Source organism: Schistocerca serialis, chromosome 4 (genome assembly GCF_023864345.2).
Source record: "Schistocerca serialis cubense isolate TAMUIC-IGC-003099 chromosome 4, iqSchSeri2.2, whole genome shotgun sequence".
Lineage (NCBI taxonomy): Eukaryota > Metazoa > Arthropoda > Insecta > Orthoptera > Acrididae > Schistocerca > Schistocerca serialis.
In genome coordinates this window covers 950,708,117-950,723,803 of record NC_064641.1, presented here as the reverse complement: position 1 = coordinate 950,723,803, position 15,687 = coordinate 950,708,117, and the positions used below count along the sequence as shown (strand labels likewise).

The 15,687-nt window shown below is 42.9% G+C and overlaps 1 protein-coding gene across 3 annotated transcripts in view; it reads left to right on the top strand.

Annotated features, from left to right (window-relative positions):
- The window catches only part of LOC126473607 (collagen alpha-1(XV) chain-like), a 960,439-nt gene that overhangs the window by 643,959 nt on the left and 300,793 nt on the right, over window positions 1-15,687 (top strand). For all 3 annotated transcript variants that reach the window (XM_050100770.1, XM_050100771.1, XM_050100769.1), the window contains exon 4: window positions 9,504-9,539. In XM_050100770.1, the coding sequence (XP_049956727.1) occupies window positions 9,504-9,539 (36 nt within the window). The remainder of the gene's footprint in view (window positions 1-9,503; window positions 9,540-15,687) is intronic.

Here is a 15,687-nt window from a genome sequence, read left to right as displayed (position 1 = left end):
CACACGAGGAGGAGAGTATTTTGCCAATTCTTAAACACACGGAACTTTCTTATCTGAAGCGATATATCAGAACTTATACTCCCCTTTTTATTTATTTCACTCCAGTGACTGCAGTTTGTTAAGAGTTATCAACAGGTAGCAAAACAACAGCTTCCTAGTATGAAAATAAACATCAAATTTCTTCTTTCATGTTACTGTAAACCGACACTATGAGGCTTTTCGTAAGCTATTGAGCTCAAATGGCTGGTTCAAATGGCTCTGAGCACTATGGGACTTCACATCTATGGTCATCAGTCCCCTATAACTTAGAACTACTTAAACCTAACTAACCAAAGGACATCACACACATCCATGCCCTAGGCAGGATTTGAACCTGCGACCGTTGCAGTCGCGCGGCTCCGGACTGAGCGCCTAGAACCGCTAGACCACCGCGGCCCCTATTGAGCTCTGTGATTGCCAATTACTTGTTTAATGAGGCACTCCGTTTCGGAATTCCGCCGCAATAGCTGCTGTGAGATGAGTTTGGCAAATTACACTGTGACAAAGGAAGTACAATTAAACCTGTCACCAAGAGAAATGTGGCCGTTCCTCATAAATGGTGATGCTTCTTCGAGTGAGAAAAGGTTAACAACTCACACAAAAATAGATTTCCAATTCTGTTGGAACTTTTGTGGACTCCCCGTAACCCATCGTATTTTTAACACTGAGCGACTGGAATGGAAACTTACCAAAGGATTTTATTCCTTCTCTTTTTCTGAGCAGTATTTAAATAATGACGAGCATTCCTTCAGGTGGAATGATAGGCACATGGCAGATACTGGCTACTCACCTACGGCTTGCCAAACTGACAATGTGTGATCGCGAATGAAGCAGTTGTTATTGAGAAAAATGAACAGTTGATCTGTCGCACAACACAATGGTCAGTGTATTGTCAGCAGCGGAGAATAATGCGCGCGACAGGAATGCAGACGCTAGCCATGTGTGCCTTGTGAGCTGGAGTTCGAAAAACATTGTCATGAAAGAAGATCTGCCTTTGTCAGCAGTGCATTTCAACAAATTAAATATATCTAATCACGACACTCTTTTAGGATATTCCTACTTTCGTAATAATACCGACCATTTTCTTCATTTGTGTACCCTGTTGTATAATTATTTTATTAATGCTGATAATGTGCATGCAATACGAGGTGCATACAAGTTCTAAGGCCTCCGATTTTTTTTCTCTGGACTGGAAAGAAATAGAAACATGCGCATTGTTTTAAAATGAGGCCGCGTTCATTGTCAATACGTCCCAGAGATGGCAGCACCGTAAGGCAGATGGAATTTTACCGCCAGCGGCGAGAATGAGAACTGTTTTAAATACTTAAAATGGCGACGTTTTCCTTACTTGAACAGCGTGCAATCATTCGTTTTCTGAATTTGCGTGGTGTGAAACCAATTGAAATTCATCGACAGTTGAAGGAGACATGTGGTGATGGAGTTGTGGATGTGTCGAAAGTGCGTTCGTGGGTGCGACGGTTTAATGAAGGCAGAACATCGTGTGACAACAAACCGAAAAAACCTCGGGCTCGCACAAGCCGGTCTGATGACATGATTGAGAAAGTGGAGAGAATTGTTTTGGAGGATCGCCGAATGACTGTTGAACAGATCGCCTGCAGAGTTGACATTTCTGTGGGTTCTGTGCACACAATCCTGCATGACGACCTGAAAATGCGAAAAGTGTCATCCAGGTGGGTGCCACGAATGCTGACGGACGACCACATGGCTGCCCGTGTGGCATGTTGCCAAGCAATGTTGACACGCAGCGACAGCACGAATGGGACTTTCTTTTCGTCGGTTGTGACAATGGATGAGACGTGGATGGCATTTTTCAGTCCAGAAACAAAGCGTCGGTCAGCTCAACGGAAGCACACAGATTCACTGCCACCAAAAAAATTTCGGGTAACCGCCAGTGCTGAAAAAATGATGGTGTCCATGATCTGGGACAGTGAGGGCGTAATCCTTACCCATTGCGTTCCAAAGGGCACTACGGTAACAGGTGCATCCTACGAAAATGTTTTGAAGAACAAATTCTTTCCTGCACTGCAACAAAAACGTCTGGGAAGGACTGCGCATGTGCTGTTTCACCAAGACAACGCACCTGCACATCGAGCTAACGTAACGCAACAGTTTCGTCGTGATAACAACTTTGAAGTGATTCCTCATGCTCCCTACTCACCTGACCTGGCTCCTAGTGACTTTTGGCTTTTTCCGACAACGAAAGACACTCTCTGTGGCCACACATTCACCAGCCGTGCTGCTATTGCCTCAGCGATTTTCCAGTGGTCAAAACAGACTCCTAAAGAAGCCTTCGCCGCTGCCATGGAACCATGGCGTCAGCGTTGTGAAAAATGTGTACGTCTGCAGGGCGATTACGTCGAGAAGTAGCGCCAGTTTCATCGATTTCAGGTGAGTACTTAATTGGAAAAAAAAATCGGAGGCCTTAGAACTTGAATGCACCTCGTAATTGAAATGCTTTTTCGCATCACAGCGAACCAATTAAAACATTGTTATCTCTGACTGCTTTTCGACTGTTTCTAGCTTGTAGTGGAAATGTGGTGTTCACATGCATGTAGTACAGTGTGTCGTATTACATTGTTACATTGATATCGAAATTAATCACAGTGAGACTTCTATACTTCAGATTTTGGGCGCTTTTCACCAGGAGCACAAAAGAGGTCACACCTGTGGAGATTGTCCCTTTCCAAATTTTTGTAACAGATCGTACAGATCGCCAGCATACTAAGCAACGAGAAGATAACCTTGTTTTACTCTCCTGCCTTGCTTCTTAATGACATGATTTTATAATATTCCATGCTCCCTTATTCTCTACCCTCTGTCCCTTCTTGCGATCTGAAAACATCGCGGAGGCATATGATACAATTCCATCGGCCAATGGCTCACCAGTTACTGAAGTATCCATTTTTTGTGACAGAAGAAAAACAAAACAAAACAATACAGATACAAATAACAGAAAAGTATAATGTAACATGAGGCGGAGCGTGCGCGTGCAACACAAACCAGTTCGTCTTCCCCGAGCATGCAGCTAGTGCAAGCTGTGTCTTTAAAGGAAGTCTCACAGCGCCAAAGCCGGCCGGAGTGGCTGAGCGGTTCTAGGCGCTACAATCTGGAACCACGTGACCGCTACGGTCGCAGGTTCGAGTCCTGCCTCGGGCGTGAATGTGTGTGATGTCCTTAGGTCAGTTAGCTTTAAGTAGTTCTAAGTTCTAGGGGACTGATGACCTCAGATCTTAAGTCCCACATTGCTCAAAGCTATTTTTGAACAGCGCCAAAAAACGAGGGCAGCAATTTTGTAGTGCGTAATTCACATACATGTCTCGCACCTTTCTTGCCACTAGTGATGTGAAATGCAACTATTTAAACTGTCTAATACTGTTTTCGTTTAAAATAAAATTTAAAGAAACGAAAAAAAGGTTGAATTCGGTTTTGACGTGCATCGACCCTTTTCAAAATATCAAATTTAGACACAGACATTCCCACGCGTTCGTGAAGACTGTCAGGATGTGATCGTAAACTCCTATACAATGTATGAAACTCTCCGAACAATTCTGTTTCACTAGCTTACTTGGCTATTTCCTTACACTGAAGAAATTGACTTTCAGAAATATATTTTCTTCCAGTATCAAATCGTATAGCTGTGCATTCGACTCTAATGTGTGTCCCATCTCTGCATAATGCTACTACACACACCGCTGAACAGAGAGCCGATACTCAAGACGGAAACACCACATCGCAGCTCTCTCAGATTTTGTGGTAAGATGGCCCAGTGCATAGTTCGTCAAAAACTAAACGCAGGTCAACCATGAAAATAGGAAGGAGGTGTACTGAACTGTGAAAAAAAAGCAAAATAGAAACAGTGAACGGTCGAAGTGCATCATTAAGCGTATTTGATTAGCCACGGAGTCGTGGTTATGTGGGAAAGCTGCTGGACTCCGAAGGGGAGATACATGTTCAAATCTTCTTCACGACCCAATTTTTTTTTTTTATTCTATGAACTGTCCGTCCAGTGTAGAATGCATCCAGCGTTCTACCCACTCCCCGCTGCGCTCTCTGTTCGTTGTATTCAGACTTACATCTGTGTCGGGGTGCAACGTCCGACTGCAACAGTGAAGTGTAAGGGAGGGACCTCCACACGTCCGTACCTCCTACTTGTTCTACACATTATCACATGTTATGACTCTTGCCTTTAGGTTTGGAAGTTTTGATTCTTGAATTCCTCCGTTGTAACACAGTTCATACACGTTTATTTATTGTTTTCATTTCTGTGAGATGTCTATGCGGCATCTCATCTGTTCTCACTCTTCCTCACATCTATGTTGTTGTTGTTGTCTTCAGTCCTGAGACTGGTTTGATGCAGCTCTCCATGCTACTCTATCCTGTGCAAGCTTCTTCATCTCCCACTACCTACTGCAGCCTACATCCTTCTGAATCTGCTTCGTGTGTTCATCTCTTGGTCTCCCTCTACGATTTTTACCCTCCGCGCTGCCCTCCACTACTAAATTGGTGATCCCTTGATGCCTCAGAACATGTCCTACCAATCGATCCCTTCTTCTAGTCAAGTTGTGCGACAAACTCCTCTTCTCCCCAATTCTATTCAATACGTCCTCATTAGTTATGTGATCTACCCATCTAATCTTCAGCATTCTTCTGTAGCACATTTCCAAAGCTTCTATTCTCTTCTTGTCCAAACTATTTGTCGTCCATGTTTCACTTCCATTCATATCTACACTCCATACAAATACTTTCAGAAACGACTTCCTGACTCTTAGAACTATAATCGATGTTAACAAATTTCTCTTCTTCAGAAACGCTTTCCTTGCCATTGCCAGTCTACATTTTATATCCTCTCTGCTTCGACCATCATCATTTATTTTGCTCCCCAAATAGCAAAACTCCTTTACTACTTTCAGTGTCTCATTTCCTAATCTAATTCCCTCAGCATCACCCGATTTAGTTCGACTACATTCCATTATTCTCGTTTTGCTTTTGTTGATGTTCATCTTATATCCTCCTTTCAAGACACTGTCCATTCCGTTCAGCTGCTCTTCCAGGTCCTTTGGTGTGTCTAACAGAATCGGAATGTCATCGGCCAACCTCAGAGTTTTTATTTCTTCTCCATGGATTTTAATACCTACTCCGAATTTTTCTTTTGTTTCCTTTACTGCTTACTCCATATACAGATTGAATAACATTGGGGAGAGGCTACAACCCTGTCTCACTCCTTTCCCAACCACTGCTTCCCTTTCATGCCCCTCGACTCTTATAACTGCCATCTGCTTTCTGTACAAATTGTAAATAGCGCTTCGCTCCCTGTGTTTTATCCCTGCCACCTTCAGAATTTGAAAGAGACTATTCCAGTCAACATTGTCAAAAGCTTTGTCTAAATCTACAAATGCTAGAAACGTTGGCTTGCCTTCCCGTAATCTTTCTTCTAAGGTAAGTCGTAGGGTCAGTATTGCCTCACGTGTTCCACTATTTCTACGGAATCCAAACTGATCTTCCCCGAGGTCGGCTTGTACCAGTTTTTCCATTCGTCTGTAAAGAATTCGCGTTAGTATTTTGCAGCCGTGACTTTTTAAACTGATAGTTCGCTAATTTTCACATCTGTTCAAATGGTTCAAATGGCTCTGAGCACTATGGGACCCAACATCTGAGGTCATCAGTCCCTTTCACATCTGTCAACTACTGCTTTCTTTGCGATTGGAATTATTATATTCTTCTTGAAGTCTGAGGGCATTTCGCCTGTCTCATACATATTGCTCACCAGATGGTAGAGTTTTGTCAGGACTGGCTCTCCCAGGGCTGTCAGTAGTTCTAATGGAATGTTGTCTACTCCCGGGGCCTTGTTTCGACTTAGGTCTTTCAGTGCTCTGGCAAACTCTTCACGCAGTATCATATCTCCCATTTTATCTTCATCTACATTTCTTCTATTTCCCTAATATTGTCCTCAAGTACATTGCCCTTGTTTAGACCCTCTATACACCCCTTCCACCTTTCTGCCTTCCCTTCTTTGCTTAGAACTGGGTTTCCGTCTGAGATCTTGATATTCATACAATTGGTTCTCTTTTCTCCAAAGGTCTCTTTAATTTTCCTGTAGGTCCACTGGGCCATCTAACAACTAAATCTGAGGGGGGGGGGGAGTGCGGAGTTTCCCTCGTCAGGACAGTATAGCGACCGTTCCCCGCTGCGCTGCATTCATTCAGGCCGTAGCTCAGTACCATCTGTGTTAGCAAGCACGGAAAACTGGGGCCGTCCCCAGTTGTTTTGCCGCCCTAGGCCAGAACTGGAGAACGACGCCTTCTCCTCTCCACTACAGTCGGTCTTCCCGCTATGCTCCCCCTCCTCCTCCAGCAACATCCAACGACACAACAATGCAAATATCTCATTATACTTTTCAGCATTAAACTAAGGGGACTGGACGTCCTCATTTTCTGATTTCTGGTGACAATCCCCAATTTTCGTGCTTTGTTCTCAATGCCTTAAAACTGATTCTTATTTTGTTTCCTCAATTTCTGAAATATGCCAAAATAATTGCTGACCATTTTAAACTCGAACTCTACTGAATATACTAGTGCAACGAAATTTGGCATCAATTACCTGTTTTATTTAGTTAGAAGAAAATGGACTAATAAACGTGTGGAACTATTTTCTGGTGCGAATGAATTTTTCCTCGAATTTAGAAATTATGGTGCACTGATGTGAGACACGCTGAAACATCAGACTAGTTCATCTGGATAGTCGTAGTGTTATTTCGTTTCTATTTTACATGAAATATTTTTAGAATGTAGAATAAATTGCATCTTTTACAGCATTCACTGTCTTGCCATTAAAAAATTAAATGACGCATTGTTTCATTTTCTGTTACGAGTTCGACAACTTTTGTTAGCCGCCCCAGTGGCACAGTGACGTACGCGATTTCCGTTTCGTACTCAATAGCGGCAGCTTTAGTTTTGAGGCAATTAGAGGCATTGTGTTTACTTTTCTCAAAGCAAGTAAGACGTATCGTGTAACTGTTCCGTATGCTTTTGAAAACAATTCGGTGTTTTAATTTTTCCTCTTTTCCATTTTTTTCCCCCATTTGTTCAGTTTTTTCGCTGTTAATTTGAAAAAAAATTTCCGACTTTTGCCTCCCCTAAATTTGTACCGCCCTAGGCTGTCTAGTGATAGAAACGACCCTGTGAAAAACTGCAACATCCGGAAGAAGAGTACTCTTCAATTGAAGCCAGTGGGACAGGCAGAGCTCAAGATCACGTGGCCAACAGGTCAGACGTCGGCTGACGCGCGAAGTGGCGGGAACGGCGCGCGGCGGTGAATTACAATAGCTCACAGCCCATCACGGTCACCTTCTCACCCTCTCTTTGCCCCTCGAACGTGGTCGTTACTGAATGGGACGGTCGCTGTGTTTGAAGCGCTTACAGCAGCTGTACCCCGTGTGGACCGGCTGCTGTGATCACCGCATGACGCGTCAGTTTTAACAAGGGAAGTACACGTCTAACGAGAGGCCTCGGAGAGAAGCCAGAGAACATTATTGTGCCATTTAGCAGCCAATGCCGGTGTGTCCGTAGCGTCTCCTCGCTGGGCTGTAAACGAATTCAAACTGAAACCGTATAAAGCGGCTAGGTTGGCGTGAAATTTTGAGAATTTTACGGTAACATCACATTTTTTGTATTTACTGTCCGTCGCCCAGAACTCCTCCCACACACTAAACAACAATTGCACGTCTAATCATTTCAAGTGGCGAAGTGGAAAATGAAATTTCAATGAAATGAACACCCTTAGCTGCTTACAGGCGTTGACATACGAATGATGAAAATGTTTGCCCCGACCGGGACTCGAACCCGAGATCTCCTGCTTACACGGCCGACGCTCTATCCATCTTTTTTTTCCACGAAAACAGTAACAAAAATGGCTTTAATGAAATGACATAAATAAGGTGACAGATAATTGGAGTCATAAATTACAGCATTCAAAGAATGAGTCTTTAGCAGTAGCACAATTTAGCACCTTCGCTGTCACCTTCAACTGGTGGCAGTTCAGCACGCACATTTCCTTCTTCTGCAGCCGGTTCCTCATCATCATTTCCCCGACCCAAATTAATCATTCAGTAAATCCTTGATGTGTGTTGCTTCCAGGGTAAATTACGTGGACAGAAGAGCAGTCCCGAACAGCGACATCGCAAAATATCTGAGCCACCGAGGACACAGAGGATAGCGCGACTGCAGGGATTTATCTCGGGCACGCCTCCCGCGAAACCCACATTCTAAACATACATTCGTAGTGCCCCCGCCCATTATACTCATTACTCGCGGCGCGTTGCTGATTCCCGCAAGAGCTCGAGCAGTATTTGTGCATTCGCACAGAAGAAGAAGATGGTCAAGTGGCCGGTGAGCCTTAACTATATATATATACTAAGATGGTATCTGTTCTTTCGGACATGTCTTAGTATTTATGAAGTGGAAAATGACCCTGGACATCTGAAATAAGTTGGCTGGCTCTATGTGACTTAACATCTGAGGTCATCAGTCCCCTACAACTTAGAACTACTTAAACCCAACTAACCTAAGGACATCACACACATCCATGCCCGAGGCAGCATTCGAACCTGCGACCGTAGCGGTCGCACGGCTCCAGGCTGATGCGCCTAGAACCGCTCGATCACACCGGCCGGCTGAAATCAGTTATTTAATACGCTTATATGATCTCCGGTTAGATGTTTGCATTTCATTCCTTTTACATATGTTTATTCCCGCAGTGTTGGGATGGTCCTCCACATCTTTTTGTCACTAACAAATATGTTCTGCAATGTTTAAATATGAACAACATATCGAAAGTGCAAGAAGATAGGATGAAATTGGAGCATCTTTTCCAAATGTTGTGTTTGAAATCCTCATTTCCGTTTATGCGGCAAAGTAAATTTGCATCAGTTTAGTAATGAGCACAATAAATGACTGTCTTAGAAACCGTCGGGAGAATATTTTCAACTCCGTGATAAAATAATTGCGTGTGAGAGAAGCAAGTCTGTGTATGTTACAGTGGCAGTTAGATTATGCAGTATGATAGTATCCCACAGACGAAAAGAATTATTCAATATTTGTTCAACCACAGCCCGAATGACATACCACACATATATTTTTTGCACTATCGTTTCAAGTATCTTGTGAATATATCCGTAAACTACTCTGACGGAGGAATTTTCCTTCATTGCAGTTGTTGAAGTTGACATTTTGCTTCGTACATCATTCGATACGCCTTATTCCTCACGAAATGCAGACAGTAATATGTCGAATTTCGTACCCAATCGTATTTCGATTTTCCGCTTTTTTTGTTATTTCTCCTGTTTTTGTGTCTGAGTTCATTAGCTTACGTACTTTTATTTTGTGGTTTTGTTTTGTTCTTTTCAGTTGCTTTTAAGTTTTTAGACATTTTTGTTGTTTCGTTTTCAGGGTTTCGGATCTGGAGAAGCTGAGGACGATGACTTTGTAAGTATTATGCCTCAGATATCAGCTAATTTCATTCTCGGTCCACTACTAAATTTCTGTCATGCGCCTCGCATCTTAATTCGACGTGCATCCTTCAGAACACCGAAATAAAGTAGAAATGACTGAATAAGGCAGAAGAAGACTATTCAGAAACGCTGTATACGCACACAGTACGTGGTTGTTACAAGGCGTATTCGGTCCCAGGCAAGGGTGCTCGACGATCACAGGTAGCGACGAAATTTCCGTAATTTTATCAGCCTCTTCTCCCACAATGTGAAAGTCTACGGAAAGAATTATTGTCCAGAACACTAATACAGTCTTAGCAGCCAGGTTTCCTTGCTGCTGAAGATTTACATTTAACGGTGACAGCGATATTTATAACTTATTCGTAGTGTTGGTTCTTCAACATTGTAGCTCGGAGGCTGCAATACATATTAAAAAATTCAAACGTTGGTGCCATCATTTTTAGAGATAGGGGAACTTCTGTATAAGCCACAGCCTCCACACAGAAAGGACTTTTGTTGCATTTGATACATCACATACGGTAGTAGCAACTGTAATTTCTTAATCCTGATCACAAATATAGCAACAGCCCCAATGACCGCTTTCACCTGCTAACAAGCATCTTCAGATAACATTAAATCCTTATTACCATAGGAACGTGTCGCAAAACGACAGCAGTTGGCATAATGTGTCTGAGTACATGGCTTACGACGCTCTCCTCCTTTAATAAGGATTTATCGTTATCTGAAGATGCTTATTGCTTATCAAAGTCGGTCAACAGTATTATTATTTTTAGCTATCATAAATAATAAATTAAAATTATTACATAATGTTCAGATAGCGTGTTCCACACCTTGACTATGACAGGTTTTGTAAATGACAGTCATAACCAGTTTACATTCTTATTATTGAGCTTGAAAGGAAATCGAGAATGGATAGATGTCAGTGTGTGGGTATTATGTCGACGAGTTGTGCAACGGATTGATCTGACAAGTACCCTTTGGCTCCTGCAAGAAGCAATTTCCACCCCACACTACTACAGAAGTCAGACTGACGCTCGCAATGTACCAAAAACAAATGCCTGAAAAACTTTCATCAATCATTATCTCCTGGAGTCGTCCACTGTAAGGAAAAGACACAAAAATATTCTATTATCTTACATAACTAGTGGGATACTTGGGTACTGGAGTATTGCTAGTTAATGTAAGAAAAACATTAAACGAACGGAAAATATTATTTATTGCAAAATTTAAGAAAAATCAAATGAAAGTATTATTTATAAATTGATACACAAATTTCTGGGTTCTTTTTGGAATTGGAGGTTACCTATTATGGAGAGGAATCCTGTTAATGACATTTATATACAAAGTGTAGGAAAGCTCTTTTAGCCCTTTCCTTTAAGAATGTTATTTACTCGGCAAAATGGCTGAGAGCCGCGCCTACTCAACTTGAATAATTATCCGATTGAATTTTTCTAAGTACGGCCGAGGCTGTCGCGTGAGAAATGTAATGGAATGACGAGAATATAGTATGTTATTTCTAATAGAGGAAAGATGGGGCTCGCGTATGCTGTAGTGCACAATACCGCAAGCTGCGACGACTGCTGCGTGTGTCGTTCGCCGCTGAAAAATAACAAAATTCTCTCTTTCTACCTGGATTGACCTTCGCCAATCGAACTCTCACTATACCTTGATGAAGTCAAGGAGTCCTATCTGCCTCTAGTCCAACTATTCGCCTGGTACACCAGTCAGATAACCAGTACACCGCAATGCCATTCAATGTTTGCTCACAGGGGATAACTAATACTCTGTCTGTGTTCACACCGCACATTAAATGTCATGGCCAACACAGTGAACAAACGTTTAATTCGTGAGCGACTCAATATAGAGTATCACTCCGATTCGCTAGTGACAGAGGTGCTCTCTCAGTGCAGTACTGAGTAGAGACTTTGTTCCTCACTCTCTGCGTACACGCACAAGCACACTCGCTCCTACTAAGTGTTCCTGCTACAAGAGTGTCACCGGAACGAGTTCCCTCTACATAAAAAGCGAAAGGGATTATCATCTGCTGTCTTTCCCTCACTCCTCCGGCTCATTGCGCCAGAAATAGTCCACCAAACGGGAGAATGGCGCTCACTTTAAGCCGACCAATCCGGAAATATATAGCATCTGTGTTAGGCAGTTACTGTCCCCTTGTGAGAAATTTGAAACTGCACACACCAAAAAAATTTGTATGCTGGGGGCTCTCCCAAACAATACAACGGGTTTTGCTTTTAAGGTGAACACGCAGGCCATTATCCCTTTTCTCTGGCAAAAACTGTTTTGGTCCATGGGTGGTTGGCTGGCTGGTGCAGCGGCGTGCTAACTCACCCTCCTACGGACTTGCCAGCGAGCTGGTTGCCTCCATTGAACAAAAACTCCTGTGACCTTCGTGTCTTGAATGTTTGTGTATGCCAGCCTCGACTCTTTAATCTTGGTGTGCACTTGCGATTTATTTATTAGATTTGCAAATTGATTAAATGGAAATATGTAAAATTGACTCTACCCTATCGAGTTTGGGCTCAAATGAAACGTCTTGATACGCAGAATACGATGGTGAGGTTGGAATATGTAAGAAATGAAGGTCATCAGACCACGCCACTTTACATAGATTGTGAAAATTATCACACTATTAGCTTTGAATTATGTGCTTTCAAAACACAAGAGGATCATGTCAAAGACTGGAAGGGAAAATCAAAAGCAGATTATGGGGAAGGCCAGTTTGGTTATGGCAGAAGCAAGAGAAACCTACAAGCAGCTTTAGAAGTGCGGCTAATGACCAAGAGTAGGTACGAAATGAAAGAAACGCATGTTGCATCGTACATGAGGAGAAGGCTTTTCATAATGTGGAATGGAATAACATGTTTTTCATTCTTGGGATGTGTAGTCTCGACTCGGGGAACAGTTCCAAGAATTTATATACCCACATCTACATCATTATGCTGCAGTTCACACTTAAGTGTGTGACAAGGGGTTCACAAAATCACTTTCCGACATTTATCAATGGTTCCGCTCTCGAATAGCACTTGGGAGAAATGGACACACAAATCTATTCGTGCGCACTCTAACTTCTCTTAATTTATTACAATGGTGGGAGTCAGCACAATATTTTCGCAGTCAAATGAGAAAGTTTGAGATTTAAATTTCGTGAAAAGATCTCGATGCAACCACAAATGTCTTTGAATTAATGATTACCACCCGAACTTGCTTATCAAATATGTGGCACTGTCTCCTGATATTCACGATAGAACAAAATCAGCTGCTCTTCTTTTTACTTTTTCGATGTGTGACGAGAGTTGTGTCAAAAGACTTGCGGAAATCTAGAAATTTGGAATCAGCTTTCGATGACACTCATTACTTTGTGTAAATAAAGAGCTAGCCGTGTGTCAGAAGAACGATATTTTCTGAAACCGTGTAGGTTATTTTTCATTAGATCGTTTTTCTCGAGGTGTCACGTAATGCTGAAACATGTCATGTGCTCTAAAACCCTATTACAAATCAATGGCAGCGTGTGGCAGATTGCTCATTCTAATCATTGATATTTCATTTGTGTGTGGAAGAGGCAGTGAGAGATGTAAAGGATACTTTCGATGGAAGAGCTATTTCTGTCAGAGACAGAAGATCACCATGGTATGGTCCCCTGATGACACAGCAGTGGTCCCCGAAAGTAAACAGCAACAGGTGAGGTGGTTGCTGGAGGGAAACGTGTGCTAGCCAGCTGATAGCTATGATGTAGACACAAACAAAAAGAAAACTAAAGTGATGGTGGTATTGTCATGCTGATGACATCGCCTACATCATTTCTCCTCTCTCCCCCAATTCCCTTCCCAGCCCCCTTCCCCCTCTCCTTACTCATTGCCCGCTCCTCCTCCACTTTGTGAACAGGTGGAAAGAGACTCAATTTCAGCTGCTGAAGAGTGAGGATGTATCAGACCGTCCTAGGATTGTCTCCCCTCCTCCACTTGTGAATTGGCGGGAAAAAAGTTCAGTCTGTGCTCTAGAGGAAGCATATAAGGTATTTATTTGTTTAATTATTTATTTACTTTTGGCGGGAAATGTGCTCAGTTAACAACCTGTTGGTGTTGGACAGCGACGGGCTTAAGCGTACAGCTGAGAACTGCGTCCATAACATCCTGCACGAGAAATGGAAGAAGGAGATAATGGAAGAGCCTAGGGCGAATGCTTTTCAGCAAATAGCGCTGATGCAGGAGAATCGACTGAGGATGCATTTCACAACTCATAGAGACTACTGGCTGTGCTGGAGCTCTCGTGTTTTTTGAAACTGCTGCTCAATCCACAATACAGGAGACAACTTCGTCGTATTCCACTACCGTAGACTGACAGAACTGCTCACCTTGGGGTACGGAACTCGACTGAAGAGACCTGAAACGGGTTTTGTTCCCCTTTCTGATCACGTGTGTGCATATTTGTTAACATTGCCAAGTGTCCTAGTTCACACAACCACTCGAAATTGGCAGGAAGCTATTCTTCAGCTCCTGGTGGAAGAATTGCCTCCTTCAGATCTACAAGTGTGTAGCTGCTCAGGAACTTGTACACAGATACGTGCTAAGAAGGAACAGGACAGCAAACCATAGTAAACTATCACTGAAGTGTACGAGGAGTTGCCTCCTACTGATCTACAGGTGTATAACTGCTGAGGAACTTGTACACGGGTACATCATAAGACGGGTAGGGGCAGAAAACTGTCACTGAAGTGTGGCAGGGCCAATGCACACTACCACAGCTGACGGATAACGTTTCACTGCTCTAATCACATAGCGAATTTGTCGTGAAAAAACCGCCACGCGTAAACTATGGATCTGGCCAACACGTGCACCGGAAATTCAGCAAGGTAACTGCAATAACACAACTGCCACATAATTGCCCCCAAAACTTACTTCCATAAAAGAGTGGAGACAGCTGCATGTGAGTTCACTCGATATGTCCACCGGTCTTACCAACCCTCCCACGTCCCCTCCTCCCTGCCTCTGCTCCCTCTGTAGGCAGGGTTACCACTTTTCCAGGCTTGTTCTAAGCTGTCGCTGATGATACACAAAGAAATCCATCTCCTTGGAGTGATATACTGTTCCCCATCTGCAAAAATGAGTCACAGATGGACAAAAGACACGAGAACAGGATGCTTCCTGTAAGCTGTTAAACGTATTTCTGAAAAAGACTGGCTCCAATGTAGCAATAGGGAAATACCTGACTATCCTTCTCAGATGAAGAACCGAATGGTCGACAGTGGCATGCTTTCAAACGTTCTGGTTGAGCCACCACTGTCTGAAAGTAGTTCTCGACTAAGTAAAATAAAGTCTCATGTAGCATAAACATTGACATAGTATCATAGTACGTCCATGTAAGTGGGATACACGTGGCTCTTTATACCAGTCATCTCACGGTGCACCAATCCGACCACTCTGCCTCCGGTAGGTGAAGAGAGCAGTGTCTGCACTCCACCACTACATGTGGTTGTAACCCATCAGTGCTCACATTTATTCTGCTTTCTTGTGTAACTGCCGAAAGTCTAGCTGGTAGAGGTTTCAGATGCTCCACTATATATACGTATATATAGTGATCAAAAAGTCATTATAAATTTGAAAACTGAATAAATCTTGGAATAATGTAGAGAGAGAGGTACAAATTGACACACATGCTTGAAACGACGTGGGGTTTTATTAGAAACGAAAAAATACAAAAGTTCAAAAATGTCCGACAGATGGCGCTTCATCTGATCAGAATAGCAATAATTAGCATAACAAAGTATGACAAAGCAAAGATGATGTTCTTTACAGGAAATGCTCAATATGTCCACCATCATTCCTCAACAATAGCTGTAGTCGAGGAATAATGTTGTGAAAAGCACTGCAAAGCATGTCCGGGGTATTGCGAGGCATTGGCGTCGGATGTTGTCTTTCAACATACCTAGCGATGTCGGTCGATCACGATACACTTGCGACTTCAGGGAACCCCAAAGCCAATAATCGCACGGACTGAGGTCTGGGGACCTGGGAGGCCAAGCATGACGAAAGTGGCACGACACGCGCAAGAGATCTTTCACGCGTCTAGCAGTCGGGTGGTTCTAATAAAACCCCATGCCATTCCAA